General features: G+C 36.3%; 1 protein-coding gene and 1 long non-coding RNA gene across 2 annotated transcripts in view; one reads left to right on the top strand and one right to left on the bottom strand.

Annotated features, from left to right (window-relative positions):
• Nucleotides 1–16375, top strand: part of TAFA5 (TAFA chemokine like family member 5) — a 149369-nt gene that overhangs the window by 96119 nt on the left and 36875 nt on the right. Inside the window, exon 2 of the mRNA XM_039379286.1 lies at nucleotides 11518–11604. Within this exon, the coding sequence (XP_039235220.1) occupies nucleotides 11518–11604 (87 nt within the window). The remainder of the gene's footprint in view (nucleotides 1–11517; nucleotides 11605–16375) is intronic.
• Nucleotides 10138–16156, bottom strand: LOC120322866. Its single transcript, XR_005562806.1, has 3 exons — nucleotides 16100–16156; nucleotides 12732–12851; nucleotides 10138–10277 (listed from the first exon to the last, which is right to left on the bottom strand). It is a non-coding gene; the product is annotated as an uncharacterized LOC120322866 (long non-coding RNA).

The raw sequence follows: 16375 nt of genomic DNA, 5'->3' as shown, positions 1-16375 counted from the left end.
TCAGGATCATCGAGTCCAACTCCTGGCCCTGTTCAGGACACCCCAAGAATCAGACCATGTGCCTGAGAGCATAGTTCAAATACTTCTTGAACTCAGGTGGAGTGTCTTTATTTTGCTCTCGGTATCCTCATCCTGCAGGAGACTCCTGATTGTGTGTAAGGAGTTAGACATGCATAAAAAGGAATAGTAATGGTGTGTTCTCCTTCAGTTTGTATGCGATGATATGTAGAACTATTCATATCTCTTGCAACACACTGGTACTTCCAGTAATGAAAGAATATCTGACCAGAAATGAGTATTTGCTGCTTACACTGAAAAGCAGAGGATCTCTGGCAGGCAAGATTCATTGGGTTTTTTTTTTTACCTTAAGCATTTCTGTGACTGAAGAGGTTCAAATAATGGACTCTTCCTCAGGAAAAGACTTTTTTTGAATGGTAATGATTTTTCTGTGTAAAATAATTAGTTAAACTAATAGTGTAAGCAAACAGACAAACCAAATGGTATTACTAGATAAATTTGTAGTATTTTGGTTTGCTTTTTTTAATAAGTGAGCTAATTCAATTTATGTTTTCTACAAAGATACATCAGCAGTAGAACATATGATTCTCAGTTACAACTCGACAGTATAATGAAAGGAAACAGGAATCTCCAAAACCTATTGTGCTTACCAAAAAAAAAAAAAAAAAAAACAAAAACAACCAACCATAAATCAGAGCATCTGCAGAATTCTAGGAATTTGACATATTAGCTTGTAGCTTGTTTGGCCAAATTGTCACCCTTAAACCTCCTATTCTATAGTATAATGAAAAACTAAACCACCACATTATAAATAAAAACATCAATTTCTTGCCTTTTTGACTTTTTTTTTTTCAGCATAGAAATAAAATGGCAGTACCTGGAACCTTTTTTTGTATATGCATATGGACTTTTCAGCTTCTGTGCATCAACCTGATTCTATGATCATTTTGGTTTAAGTTAGAGAAAATTTCCAGAGGCTTAGATTCTCTGTTGCCTTCATATTGTTTTAGTAATAAAAATGACAGATATTTTGCTAGAAGGCTATTTGCTTATAATATAGAAACACTGAGTGATAGAATTTGTGTTGTTGATTATCTGCTATTTATTGCATAAAGCATTTATTTATTTAAAATTTTTATTCATTTATTGCATGGGTGATGGTCAGTCTAGATTTCCTTAAACAATTCAAATTCAGCAGAATGCTTGGCATTTTTTGCTAGAAGAAAGCTAAAGGAACCCATAGAGTGATCTCTGTAAAGATAGGTATGGGCTAACTTTCAGTCATTTGACTTGACAGAAAAAGTGAAGCAGTGATGGAAGCCTATCTGTCTTCACAGTGAATATTACACATTGTGTTGTTCTGGAAGAAAACATTATGTGGTTTTGCATTGCCGCACATCTTAAGTGAATGTTAAGGTTCTTCAAATAAACCTCAATAGAATTTATTTACCATAGTTCAAACCTGAATTTCTCCTGCTTCCCCTGATTGCATCTCAGTGTTCCTTTTTGTCTCCCCAGATGTTTTCAACATATAGTTAAAATTATCACCACAAGGTGGAGTTCTGAACTTTCCAGTATGAACAATCTCTTCATCACATCAACAAGGAGCAAACCTAATTTCTTTTTAACTATCATACTTCAGTTACACCTGGAATTTGCAAGAGTGTTTGTAGGTATAAATATTCAATAGAAGCCAAAGAATTTGGAACTATTTGTATGGTCTATCTAGAGTCTTAATATGAAGTTAGTGCTGGCTTTAAACCTGGACTTTTTAATCTCATCATGTATGTGCATTTTTTCTGTTGACAGCCACAGTTCTGCAGCACATCAAAGACATTACTTCAGATCTTTTTAGTGCTTACAGAGAAGGTATTTTCTGTCACAAAGATGCTTAAATATTTTGGAAGGAAAATCTAGTTTTATCACCTATATAAACAGTGAATTTTTATAATGTGGGGTTTGGTAAAATTAATTGGCTGTTTAAAGGAATGCTATTATGCATGCTCAGTTTTTGAGAAGAAATTATTTATTGCTTTGCAGCTCTGACAGGATTTTCAAACACATACAGATTTATCAAATACATAGTTTTGAAGGAATTTCTTTGTCTTTTATAAAAATAGTGGTTTATAAAATTATCAGTGTTTCTATTTCATTCTAAATGACTGATTTTACATGTGTGTAACTCAGAACTCAATTTGAGTAGCTAAAATGTCCTTTAAACGTATATCTCTAAATGTCTTTTAAACGTATATCTCTAGAGTTGGGATACGGTGGTAGCCCTCTTGTTCTATGAGACGATTAACGGCTGGAGTAGATTGGAGGGGTTTTAAGAAGTGCAACAGCCGCTGTGGTGGGTTGTGGTGCTGAAGGGACAGCTCATGGCAGCGCGAGGCGGCAGTGCTGCAAGCGGAGCGTGGGGCTAGGGGCACAGAAAGCATTATAATTATATAGAAATGATCAGATAAGAGTTTTTGAAAGTGCTTTTATAATAAATATTATTGATTACAATTATTTGTAGTGCTATTCTTCCTTGTGGAACACGCTGCATCCTCTGGGGTCATGGAAACCTTCAGGAGGGTTGTGATAAAGTCCTTCCTTGAAGTGTTTCTGCTTTAATGCTTGGGAGAGGAAGCAAACTAAGGTATCACTTTATTTTATTTATTTATCTTTTCCTTTAATTTTTTACATACATTTAGAGCATGATGTGGTATTGTCTCTCAGCTTCTCTGCAAATCCTTTGTTTTGGAATGTGATTTTACTCTCCTATGTTACTCATTAGTGATGAAAAGTTCAAAATATTAATCTTTAATTGAACAAAATAAAATCAGAAGAATGTTAAAGATGCAATTAACACTTTGCTCTAATTTTCCTTAACGTCTTTACTCAGTCATTAGGAATTTAATCTCTGATATTTTGAGGAAACTTTGAAAATCATATTGATATTTGCATTTTTCATATGCTATATGCGTGTTTCACATGGGATTTAAAATGTTCCTTTAAACCTCCAGTTTTAGCAATTATTACTGTTAGCTGCCTTAGTATAAACTTTTGGCAGTGTTTTGAAGATTTCTATTTCTTAGTCAGGTAGGTGTCATTTTCCTACTAAGCATGTAACATAAATAATAAATAAAGTTTAGGAGCAAGAACACATTATCCATGTAACTTATTGCCAGGACTCATGTGGAGTTGACTGCAGTATAATTTTTGTGGACCCATGGAAGAAATATCTTTGCTGTAGTGGCCTGTAGATACATGTGTTAGCTAGTATTGCATGCTACTGTTAAGCTGAACAACAACAGCTTCTGTCACCCTCTTCTCTTAGAAACAGTTTCCTTTGATTTCTTCTATTTTGGTTAAGTTTTACCTAAATTATTATGAGGAGACAAAGAGACAATGGGCATAAATTTAAATACAAGAAACTTAATTTTTTTTTTTTTATCTGTGAGGGTGATTGAACGCTGGAACAGGATGTTCACCAGGGTGTGGTGATCTGCATCCTCACAGAGGACACAGTTCTGAGTGACCTGCATCACCAGTTGACCTTGAGTAGGGAGATTTGACTAGATGATCTTCAGAAGTTCCTTCTAACTTCAACTGCTCTGTGATTCTGTGACACTGTGAAATTAAAGTTATCTGTTTTTCAGTGAAATGAAGGTACTTGAGGCAGACTCGTGTTTTCACTTTGAGCTTCTATGTGTTATCTAGCAGTGATTCCTCACATTTTTCTCACTCATTGGGCCATTGGTTTCTGTGTGAAGACAGAAAGACTATGTACTTTCCCACAGTCAAGCATAGACACAGAACAAAACAAACAAAACCAAAAGTAACAGAAAATGACCCCATGACTAGATTTCTGACTCTTTAAGGATTGTCTTGCCATATCAGAGATTATTAATGTAAGCAATGAAAGTAACACCTTTCATGAGAGAGAATGGATTTGCTTTGCTTGTGCCATTCTCTAAGATCTTACCCCTACATGTTGTTGACAATCTGTTAGCTCCTGGTAAAATGAGCACAATGCTGATCATGACCAAATGTCAAGTGAAATTTTATCGGTTTTTTTGTTCATTGAGTTGTCATAAATCCCTTTGCTGGTTATGTCAATAGTGGTTGTCCATTTTAAGTGAAGCCATCCATTTTAACTGATACTCACAATTCTGAGACTCCTTTCATTGATATGATCATCCTGTGAGGAATGACGAGTGCTATTGTCTAAACCATCACAACTAGCTGGGACTCCTACAGCTTGCCTAGCTCCATATGTTCATATTTAACAGCTTAACTTTCAGTTTCCAGGATGGGATTCCTGTGGGTTTCTTCATTAGTGTTTGGCCAGGCACTCCACAAACTTCACAGCAGAGGGCCCTTGCTAACATCTTGTAAGTGGGCTCTCTGGTACCCACTTTAACTTCAGTAATCTTTCTTTCCAGATTGTCTGAAAAGCATCCTGCAGGTTCCTGCACATTCTAGGCAAAGGCTGATTTTCTCCTCGAGTGAGGACTTTGCTCCACGTGTGCACTTCTAGACTTTCCATATGAGGCAGGTTTTTAATTAATCCCTTATACTGTCATTTCTAAACTGCACATAAATATAGACATTCTAATAACTCATACTCCAAGTGAAAATGAATTTTTTGTATAAGGGACCATACTCCTTCTTAATAGCAGCTCTGTAGGCTGCTATTTCAAAAAGTTAAAATACCTTTGTTGATAATAATATGGCTTGTCTATAATTTCAGATAACTGAATAGTTTCTCCCAGTCAGCTGTATATCTCTGAGAACAAAGCAGGACAAAGAATACAGTAACCTGTTCTAACCAGAAAACATGGCCTGATCTCAGTTTTACAAAACAGTCCAAGGGGGTGCTCCAAGTTTAAAGTTTTCCTTTAGTCCTTTGTTAAAAACAGTTTCTCCACTATTGTTTGAGTGCATTTCACTTAAAACTAGGAACTATTTAATCCTATTATTCTTTCATTTGAGTGCACTTCCAGTTTTCTCCATCCAGCCCCTATTACAACAGTCTCAAAAGAAATGAGACAAACTGATGGTGCAGGACACCACTCTTTTGTCTTTCATGTGACACTGTTTTTTATGAAACAGAGTGATCCATACGTAACAGATTAAATCAGAGCAGGTTTTTTTTGCATGTGAAATGTGAACAGGTAGCTGTGATGGTAGTGAACAGGCAAAAAAGTCTTGTCCTATACTTGGAAGAACCAGAGAAAATGAAAAGCTATTCCAGCAACCTAATGAGCACCTAAGCTCTTTAATAGCAAGAGTCTCTTTTTCTCTAATCTGATAATTTTGCTAATGTACAGACTATCTTCCTAATTTTTCTATTACTCTGGTAATAAAAATTATAATAAAAATTACCCAGAAGTACCCACTCACTGCATTTTTCTGGTCCTGTAGTGAGGATATGAGGAGCTTAAATCATATTTTATCTAAATTTGGATCTTTATATAGTCCGTAGGGAACAGGTATCTGGTCTCTAAGAATAGGATGTTCCTTATGCTAAGGGTGCTAAAGGTAGGCACATCAGGAATTTCCAGTCGAAGAAGGGATGTGTGATTTTAAAAGCATATAGAAGGAACAGGGGGAAGGCTGAAGAAGAGATATCTGATGAGGAAAGGAGGAAAGGAGGAAGAAAGAAAAGAGGAAAGAAAAAGTAATAGAATGGGGAGAGAAGAAATAAGAGATTCTATGACAAGGATTCTTGGACAATAAGTGATCTGAATAACTGTTTGTACTATTTTTACAGTGATCAGATATATGTGTTAGGCTGAAATGGATCTGAGGATACAATCTGTTCTCTTATGTGAATTAGGATCACTCCAATGGGTATTTATTTAACTTGTTCTTAAACGCTTGTTGAGATGTGGATTCCCTATAAATGATAAACAGATCCATCATTTAACTGTCCTGATAGCTGGGCTGTTTTCAATTAGCATCTAATATAAATCCCCTTTCCTATACTGGTAGCTCGAATTAAAATGAGGTCTAATTTATCTACATCTTTCTTGAAAGATGAAGCCACAAACTGAGAAAAGTGCTGTGATGAGAACTTCAGGAGACACTACTTACCTTGCCTTTTGTTTCTGCCAATGAATTCCACTTCATTACAACAATAGGGTATTTTTTTGATCATTATTCACTTTGTGATCCATTATACCTTCACACCTTTTTCCATTATTTGCAGTTGTTCTCTACTTTCTCTTTTTTAATTGTTTAGCACTTTTGGAAAAATGTAATACTTGTGCTTCACCTCTGTCAAAATAAAGACAAGTTGATGTGTTTCTGATTTAGAAGAATCCTGTTATCATTTAATCAGATCTCTGAATTCATCAAAATGAATCTAAATGACTGCCAAAATAAATCTATCTCTCTCTATATATATATCTTGATATCATATATTTACATGATTATAATATTAAATATATAAGTCCAATTCTGTTCTCTGATATTCAGGTGTAAATACACTTACTGCAGTTGTCTCTCCAGATCTGACCTCATTAAAAGTGAAAATTCTGTGTGTGTCTTATTATTGCAGAAATAGTTTATCCAAAAGGAACTATTCAGGGAATACAGCTAGCCTTTCTTTTTCTTTCTTTTTTTTTTTCCTTCCCTTTATTCTCAAAACAAGACTTCTCTGTATAATGTAATGCTTTACATTATCTGAAGGAAAATATTTTGGTATCAAAGTCATGTTCTGGATATGATGCCTCTTGTTCTGAATGTGATGATCAGGGAATTCTCTTTCTCTGCTCTCATATATAAGTACCAGTTATGGTCCATATAACTGTCATTGTTTCAGTAACCTGCAAATTTGTTGCTGTAATGAAGCTTCCCGATAAACAAAGTTATTTTTCTTTATTAAGTCAGTGGTTGGATCTACAGCTGAACAGAAAGGCTTATTGTGTAAAGATCTGAGGTTATATGTAACATATTTTGAAATGCTGTATATGGGCAGGAGAATATAGTCATGGTTACAGCAATGGGCAGGAAATCACAGTTTTGAGTCTTGGCTGTGCCACAGACTTTCTGTGTGACTTTGGACAAGCTACTCTTTGTGCATTAGCTAATAATACTATCTCTATCTCCCAGGGGTGTTGTGAGAATACATTCATTAATGTTTGTAAGGCTCTTGGATGCTATAGCAATGGGGCCATATAAGCACTTAGAGAAACAATCCATTTTTGCAACAATGTGCATCTCCCTGACTAAGGACTTTTTTGCTGGAAGTTTTTCATAGATGCTTGTGATGAATAAATCTACTTTATAATGATACAGTGAGGTTAAACTGCCTTTTGGAGTGCAGTTTCACTTTAGTATTCAGAATAGGTGTAAACAGTCATAAGTTCGAAAGCCGTTCCCAAAGAAAGAGAATACCATTTCATAGTCAGACATTTGAATAGAAAAGATACCTCTCCTGATTTATCTAGTTCAAAACATGGAGGATTATTTACATCTGTATCTGTCTCACAAATAGTTTATTCTATTTTAAACACTTCTCATTACATTGTCTAAACTACCTCCTCAGGCAAGTCATTTCATTGCCTAATTGGCTTTAAGGTTAAACAGTTTGCTCAGATGTCTACCCTACTTTTCGCTTGTGGTTATAGGCTGTGCTTTCAGTCTGTCCTTTCTTTCTGAAATAACCTTCACTCACATGTGTTTGGTTCAGACACTGCACAGTTACAGCAGGTCAAAAAGGTATTGCTTTAGTGCTGATGTGAGGTAAATTGGTAAGCCACTCTAACTTGATTTGATAATCTGCCTGGCTGAGTGCTGGTCAGTGTTAAAATCTGAATATGGGGTTCATCGCATTAGCACCAAGGAACAGAAAAAGAGTATTCAATATTTTCAAGGCTTTTGTAGAGGACTTGGTGAGAGATTTCCAATCAAGGGGAAAATGTTCTGCTAAGACTTCATAAAAGATTTTGTTTTGCTATAACTTGGGTTTTTTTTATTTGTAGAAACTAGTGGCAGCAGACAAACTGTGCAAGTAAGAGATCCAGAATAACATGAGCGGTCAGTGAGGACAATAAATGAGGGCTATGCAGCTTTTGAGGCTCAGAAAACAAGACATCTGTTGTGCTTCCATGAAAAGCTTTTTAATTTGAGGGCTGAGTTCAACCAAAATGTTTATGAAAGCAAGAGATCATTAGAAGATAGAGACCTTATAAATGTCCCAATGATGGGAACAAATACTATGTCCTCTCCTACTGTATTAAATGCAGAGAAATGACATGGTCTTAAAAAATGTCCAACTGTAGGAAATCAGCAAATTGCAGTTAATTACAAGATGTAAACATACAGGAGAACAGGTCTTATTTGATTCGTGAGATTGCTTGCTTGCCGTGAAATCCATCCACTGTTGTTGTTTGAATATGTGCTGAATAGAATTGCTTTTAATAACATTCCCATATGAGTGATAGTGTAAATGCTTCTCAAGATGACTGTTAGTTTAAGCTATGCTTAAGACTTTCCTCACAATGCAGGAGAAGAAAGCTTTGTAATTATTTTTTTGTTTTTTCTTCTCTCTATGAGCACTGACGTTGAATGGGGTTGATATCCTGTAGTATTCATACATACATAACATATACCACTCTGGATAGAAGAACTAAAAATGAAAGAAAGAAGTAAACTATACTATTGCAGTGTTGTAAAAACTTATTACAAAAGGACCCACAAATATCAACTCTCAATCTTCTTGAATGCACAACCATCAGGCTGCTCCCAGCTTCATGGATTGCTGTTTTCTGGATTTAGCTAAAGACTCGGTACAGCCGTCTTTTCTTTCAGTTTGTCAGTAAATGCAGGATCTGTTTTAGGGGATTCTTAATCAGAATTCCAAATTTTATAATATTACTTGATGCAGGATTGAATAAAAAGGTATCAGTGAAGTCAAGGAGAGGAAGCTTCATTTCACAATTGTTTGTGAACCAGTATTTTGTCTAAGTTGTTATATACCCTAACATGTCTTTTGAATTTTTAGTTTATTCATGTTTATGTTTCTTGAGCATTATTTTAGTAAAATTCTTTGTTACCAAAATTTCCTTTACGAACACATTTTTATAGTGCAGCAACACTAAAATATCTACCAAAATGAGGAAAAATGTAACTCAAAGGATTACTTTTATCTTCTTAAAAATTAGGGAATTTTTATATCTTGTGCCAAACAAATCCTCTTTGAGATGCTGTGTGCATGACACAAAAATAATTGGGATGATAAAGATTACTATAGTCTGAAAAAGAATTCATAAGAAAAAAGATACCTGTTTACAAATTTCAGATCTGATAGTCAGCAGAGGGATCTGGATAGACTTGAGAGATGGGCTGATTCCAATGGGATGAAGTTCAATAAAGCCAAGTGCCGGGTCCTGCACTTTGGCCACAACAACCCCCTGCAGCGCTACAGGCTGGGCACAGAGTGGCTGGAAAGCAGCCAGGCAGAAAGGGACCTGGGGGTACTAATTGACAGGAAGCTCAACATGAGCCAACAGTGTGCCCAGGTGGCCAAGAAGGCCAATGGGATCTTGTCCTGTATCAAAAATAGCGTGGCCAGCAGGAGCAGGGAAGTGATCCTTCCCCTGTACTCTGCGTTGGTGAGGCCACACCTTGAGTATTGTGTTCAGTTCTGGGCCCCTCAGTTCAGAAAGGATATTGAGGTGCTGGAGCGGGTCCAGAGAAGAGCAACAAGGCTGGTGAAGGGACTGGAGCATAAGTCCTATGGGGAGAGGCTGAGGGAGCTGGGGTTGTTTAGCCTGGAGAAGAGGAGGCTCAGAGGTGACCTCATCACCGTCTATAACTCCCTGAAGGGAAGTTCTAGCCAGGTGGGGGTTGGTCTCTTCTCTCGGGCACTCAGCAATAGGACAAGGGGGCACGGGCTTAAGCTCCGCCAGGGGAAATTTAAGTTGGATATCGGGAGAAAATTCTTTACAGAGAGAGTGATCAGGCATTGGAATGGGCTGCCCAGAGAGGTGGTGGATTCACCATCCCTGGAGATTTTTAAACGCAGATTGGACGTGGCACTGAGTGCCATGATCTAGTAAATGGACTGGATTTGGACCAAGGGTTGGACTTGATGATCTCGGAGGTCTTTTCCAACCCAATCGATTCTATGATTCCATGATTCTATGATTCTAATTAAAAAAATATTATCACCACAAACAGTGGAAAATTCAAATTTCTGTGAAAGAATTTTTGTCTTATGTTGTGTCTGTCAAAAAGAAGATTACACATCTTCAATAGTATACCTGGAAAAGGAAAATAAAGCAGTTAAACATACTGAAGCTCTTACAGTTGCATTACTTGGTTTTTGTCACTGCCTTCTCAAGAATGCTTCTCTATATAAGAAGCAGCAGGATACATAATCTGGAAAGGGTAAAGCCTTTTTCTTATGGCAAAGTAAATTGCAGCTGTTTCTCACAATAGGAGGTCATTGGTCATATACTGATTCTATCTATTTCGATAAGACTACATTTTGATAAACATCTTACCTATGGCATGTCTGCAGAATTGATACCAGTTGCACATGTTTACTTCAGCAAAATAACTTCTCCCTTGCTGATCTCTAGGTGATACTTAATACACAATTAGACGTTATCTTGCTCATACTATTTGATGTTTCAGTTTACTACATAAAGTACACACCTGCTTCTCATATTGCCCCTTTTATTGTTCTGAAGTGATTATGAAAACAAAATATTTTAAAACCTAGTGGTTCCTAATGGAAGAAAATAAAAATCTGTTACATGTAGGCAAAGAAAAAACAATACAAAATGTGGTTGTCATTCAAAATAAATCTAAGATCTCCTTTTTAACCATAACAGTTATTCCAGTAAGTATACTGATTTTTGCTAGACCCTCATTTCTAGAAGTAATTGTCATGTGTTTTGGTGATTTGATTTGTTCTGATTTAATAGAATTCCATTAGTTTTCTATGAAAAAGAAAAGATTTTTTTTTCTATCCCTGTTTCTTCGTAAAGTTAAAAAAAAATCCAAAAAGTAAGCTGTGTCTGGATCCAGAATTTTGTGGCATTAGACTTTGAGTTCTTATTTAACACGGTTCTACTAGGAAGGCTATAACTAGGTAAGTGCTGTGTACTATATTATAAGTCCTTTGTAGGGAAGATATGAATACTTAACCTCTTTCAAAAAGAAGAGGAGAGAGTGGGGAGAGAGACTGTTTTACTAAGTTTCATTTACGTCAGACGCAACTGGATGTGTTTGGTTAACTTTACATCTGAAATGATGCAAAAAAACTCTTCTAAAAATTAGTGAGAGTCAATTTTATGAGTAGTATTCTCAGCATCTTAAAGTAGCTGTTAGATACAGTAGGGTGACTGTAAGGGGAAACACCAAAGTCTTCAGTTCTAAATCTTCAGGTGTGCGCGCTGTTAGACCCACTGATGTTATATAGTTTGTTCTGTGTTCGTTTCCTTTTGCATTTTCAGACATGATTTCAACTGAATCATTTATGGTTCTTCCATTCAGATTTTAACAGCTATTTTGGAGCGGATAACCCTCAATGGCTGTATATGAGACATTGCCCGGGGTGCTTCCAAGATGCTTTTGAGCTGGGTAAGGAAATCGCTGAGTGTTGACACATTCTCAAAGCACTATGGCATGGATTGAGAGCATATGGCTTATAAACTGTGTTACTGACCTATTATTCTGTACTTTACTGACAGAATAGACTATACTAGTTTCCTCTGAAATGCTAAACAAAACTAAATAAACATTTTTTGGTAAAAAAGAAAAGGTAAAAATAATTTAAAAAAACTAAATACAGTATATAATCTGTATGTGGTAATTCGTACATAAAAACTTCAAATCATTGCTACCCACTTCTGATATGTCTACTTCTACTATAGTAGCCATTCAATGTATAATATTATACTAATCTAATGTCACATTAACACTATATTAGTACACCAGTGAGGTAAATCGTACTCAGATTTTTACTGTTACTTTCAGGTCAAAGCTGTTAGTGCAGGCATGGCTTAACCAATATATGAGTTTAAGACTTACAGTGGCATTCAAGCTGTAATGCCTGTATCATCTTTACTATCTACATATTACCTTATACGCCTCAGTCAGGAACAATTAGTTATCATGACTCATCTCCCCTTTCATATATGTCCACAGGCAACTGAAAACATATGGCTTGTGAACTTGAGCCTGTGCAGGAAGGACAGTACAGACATGGGCTGTTCATGTGGGGCTTTCACTGAGTGTGCGCTAAGTGAAGAAATCAAAGAAAGCTTTCAATAGCCTGCTGATAAGTATGATGATTGGGAAAGTCCAGTGTAGGTGTGATGCAAAAACCTCCCAGGACCTGGCACTCCGCTTCACTCCTCTATTTAAGGTTAAGCAGTGTCAAGGGAGAGTGTATATTCTGCTATAGAGAAGGATTTCTTACAATGTTGTATAATGCTCTTTGTAATGTTTTATCCAGCTGAAATCCAGCTGAATCAGCTACACTATCTCCAGGATTATTACAGAAGTTAGTTACGGCTGTTCACTGTCACTCCTCATGTGCCAGCAGTCCTATTTTAATACCTGACTTTTTTGTTAAATGCCAAAATCTTACATGTTCCATTTCATGTTGTAATTAAAGCTTTCTATTTTAAAATGATGTAAGCATGCAGAAAAATGGTTCCTATTAGAACAGCATAATTTAAAACAAAACCAAAGAGGTTGCTTACCTCTTAAAACAAGCTTTTCACAAAAAGTTTTGTGAAAAGGTGCTATGTGGCAGCTGCTTCATTAACTGTAGTAAGTTATAGGCCTCCTGAGGTATCTGGTAAATAGAAGAAATAAGCTTCCTACAAAAGCAAACAGACAAGCAAATAATGAATAGGTTGTGCATGCAAGAGAAGGTTATATTAATCTGAAGCTCCTGCCATTGTCACACTCAGGTGTAAATAGATGGGCCTCCAATGTGTTAATTCTACAGGGTCCGGTAATAAATCTCAGATTAAGTTTCAGTAATCCATTTTCATCCTATGAAAAAAAAATTGTCTAATAAATTTAGTATTAACTGGCCGTATTTAATAATAGCTAGAGACTTCCTAATATTTTTCTTTTTCTTTACTATCAAGAACTAGTGGACTATATTATACATGAATGGCTTGTACAATGATTGTTTTATATTTCAGAATCACCAACAAGTTTGTGTTCTCAGATTAAAGACTGTAAATTTAAAAACCATTTCACCTTTACGTATGTCTGAATACACACCCAGAAGAAACTTAATATATAAAATTCTGTGTCTCTTTTAATGTCAGTCTGATGCAGGTGTAGATCTCTTGAAAACATGAGTTTTCAGGTCAAAAAAAAAGAGTGCCATAGTGGTAAACTCATTTTAATTCATACTTAAAATGTAATAATTGTTAATTTTGTGCATGTAACAATTTTCAACTGTTAATATTGAGGGTTTGAATAATTTTAAAGAATCTGCACTTAACATTTGTTTGAAAAATATTTGTTTCCCCTCTCCTAGCCTAATAGGAACAAAAGATTACTTCTTCCCTCAATAATATCACCCAACACGCTCAAACATTACATAGGCAGTTGTTGTCTCTTCCTCATGCATTCAGAACCTGTTCTAACTTACCGTGGAGGTGCCTGATTTGTTTTGGATATGCTCCACTTTTTCTGCAGTTCCCCTTTCTACACACTACAGTAAGAATCACTAATGGAAAGAATTAAAAGTGGCCATTATGGCCTGACCACAGCTCCTGATCAATTTTTGTGATATCCAGGTTTTGAGGTGGAAAGTCAAAAGCTAAAGAAATATAAAGAAGGTTCTCTGGTTAAACTTCAAGCAACGGATGAAAGAGCTTATTGGTTAAGTTGCCAGTGAGTATGAGTTTGTACAGTAGAATTCATTATAGAATTGGGATTTTTTTTATTTTTCCCCCTCCAATAAGATGAGAGGAAGCAACAAACATCACAAATCTATTAGCTTATTAACTTTTCCATACAATGACTGCTATTGGCCATTCCATAAAGGTTTGCTGTGATGTGACTCATAGAGTTACTGTGTATTCAGCATGGCTTTCTCTGTGTCTCATTCTCAGTTAAGAACTTCCTAAATGTTACGGCATTTTACATGTGTAGTTTTTGGTTAGACCTCCAAGAATTGATCCTGGAAACTATGCATGATAACTAAATTCCCTTAATTTCATATGTTTAATCATCCCGGTTATAATACAAATCCTTTTTCTAAAAAACAGAGTAAACAATTGTATTTTGAGAAGTGTTTAAAAATCCAGATGATTTCAAAATATATAAAAAATAAAAAATATAAGGATAAGCCACTCGATTTCATTGTGATTTTTGTGAATAGCCCTGTAGTCATTGGAATACTTGAGCCTATGCCTTGCACACTAGTCTTAACTGTGAGTTTCAATAGTTGTATGCTCTCTCTGAATTATCATAGAATCATAGAATGGCTTGGGTTGGAAGGGACTTTCAGAGATCATCTAGTCCAAGCTCTCTGCCATGGGCAGGGACATCTTTTACTAGGTCAGGCTGTTCAAAATCCCATCCAACCTGGCCTTGAACACCCTGGTATCATTTCAAGACAATAATCTTACAACTGGAGGCAGGTAGAAAGGCCCTTAAGACATTGTACAATCTCTCTTTGAGATTAGGAGTTCTCCTTTTGACGTAAATTCCTAACTATTCAGGTGTTTTTAGGTGAATGAAGTCATATTTGAAGACAAGAATAGATGAAAGCTATAGACAAACCAGAAGAAACTGGGAGCAGGAAAGGGTGGGGAGACAGATGCTGCAGTAATACAAGTTCTCCATTAAGATATGTGTGGTTCTTTAAATTAAATTATGAGTTTCTTTTTCCTCTCAAATATAAAACTATCCATAGGCAGCCGTATCATATGTAGTCATGTATCACAGAAATTAAATCACGTCATTTAGCTGCCTCTTTCTTCAGACATTAAACAGGTTGTGTAAAAACTTGGTACATCTCATATATAAAAAAAAAAATAAAAATAAAAAGTTCTGCCCTGGAAGGCAAGAATGAGTTTCAGCACTGCAGATTCTTCACAGAGTATATGCTGCCTAGCTCCCTCCTCACTGCTAGTTCATTCATTACAGCTCATATATTTTCTCATATGCATACTGGCACTATAGTTCCTTGGGATCTGTACTGGTTGCAAATACCATCAGTGTAGGAACTGGATTTTTTAAAGCTCTAAATTTTTTAATCTCAGATGCATTGAGGTTTTTCTATGTAGAAAATTTCCCAGGTCATAATGCTGTCATTGTTCTCGGTGGGAAACCTTAATTGCAGAGCTAGTTGGATAAGAGTTGGATTAGCTGGCAGAGTGTTGTCTGGAAAATCTTTCAGCTGTGCAATGTTATCACTTCCCCTACGTCCCCCCGCCCCCACCCCTGAGGATTCCTAGCCTACTGCATTTGGTGAGATACATATGTTTTCCCCAGCTACAGGAGCTGTGAAGGGTTCCTCTGGGATATCTAAGTATAAATACCCAAGTGTGTCTTCAGTTGCTAGGTTATTTTTAGTCAATGGGTGGTTACCAAGTCATCTATAATTGTGCTGTTAAATGTGTCAGAGCAGCTACTGCAAATCGAGGTGCTCCCTGTAACAGGTTGAGCATATAAAATAAAATGAAAGAGGACAAAAGCAACATTTAGGAATTGAGCTGTTTAAAGATTTGAATTATCTAAGGGAGATTGCGTGGTGGACAGATATGAGGAGGATGATCCATGAGTACAACATGGATAGGGAAACATGGAGCATAGTTTGACTGTACTACACATAGTACCTGTAACTGGCATATTATGTCATTTCAGATATGTGTTTTGGGAAAATTTCCCAGTGGTTCAAGGGATGAGAGGGGTCTTACAGAACCTTTCAGTTCTTCTTAGGCAGGTCACTTTGTCTGTAGTGGCCAAAAACTGTTACCAACTAGTGACTGCCATGCGGGAGAAAGTGCACCGAGTTCCCAGTGGACAACTGTCTACATGGCACAAACTGCTAGCACAATTCTTTCTCTATAAATAGAAAAGAGAAAGAAAATCATACCTGAATAGAAAGCCAGTAAGATGGCAGGAAGAAGACATGAACAGCAAAATAATGCAACTGAAAAGCAAAACGAAACAAAGTTACTTAAAAAAGCCCCATAAGCCATCAAATGTTCTAAGTAAACATGTACTGTAACAAGGAAATTACACATTGGTTATTATAAATCACCTAGACTATGCTAACCCTTTTATGGATCTGCCACTAGGAGCCAGAACAGGAAGCAGGGTATGGTCTGTCAAAAAATATTAAAGACATATTAATGTATCACCCAGTTTG

Source organism: Pipra filicauda, unplaced genomic scaffold (assembly GCF_003945595.2).
Source record: "Pipra filicauda isolate LSUMZ 115617 unplaced genomic scaffold, ASM394559v2 scaffold162_size1660881_pilon, whole genome shotgun sequence".
NCBI lineage: Eukaryota > Metazoa > Chordata > Aves > Passeriformes > Pipridae > Pipra > Pipra filicauda.
The sequence above is the reverse complement of the archived record's forward strand: the minus strand, read 5'-3'. Positions and strand labels throughout refer to the sequence as shown.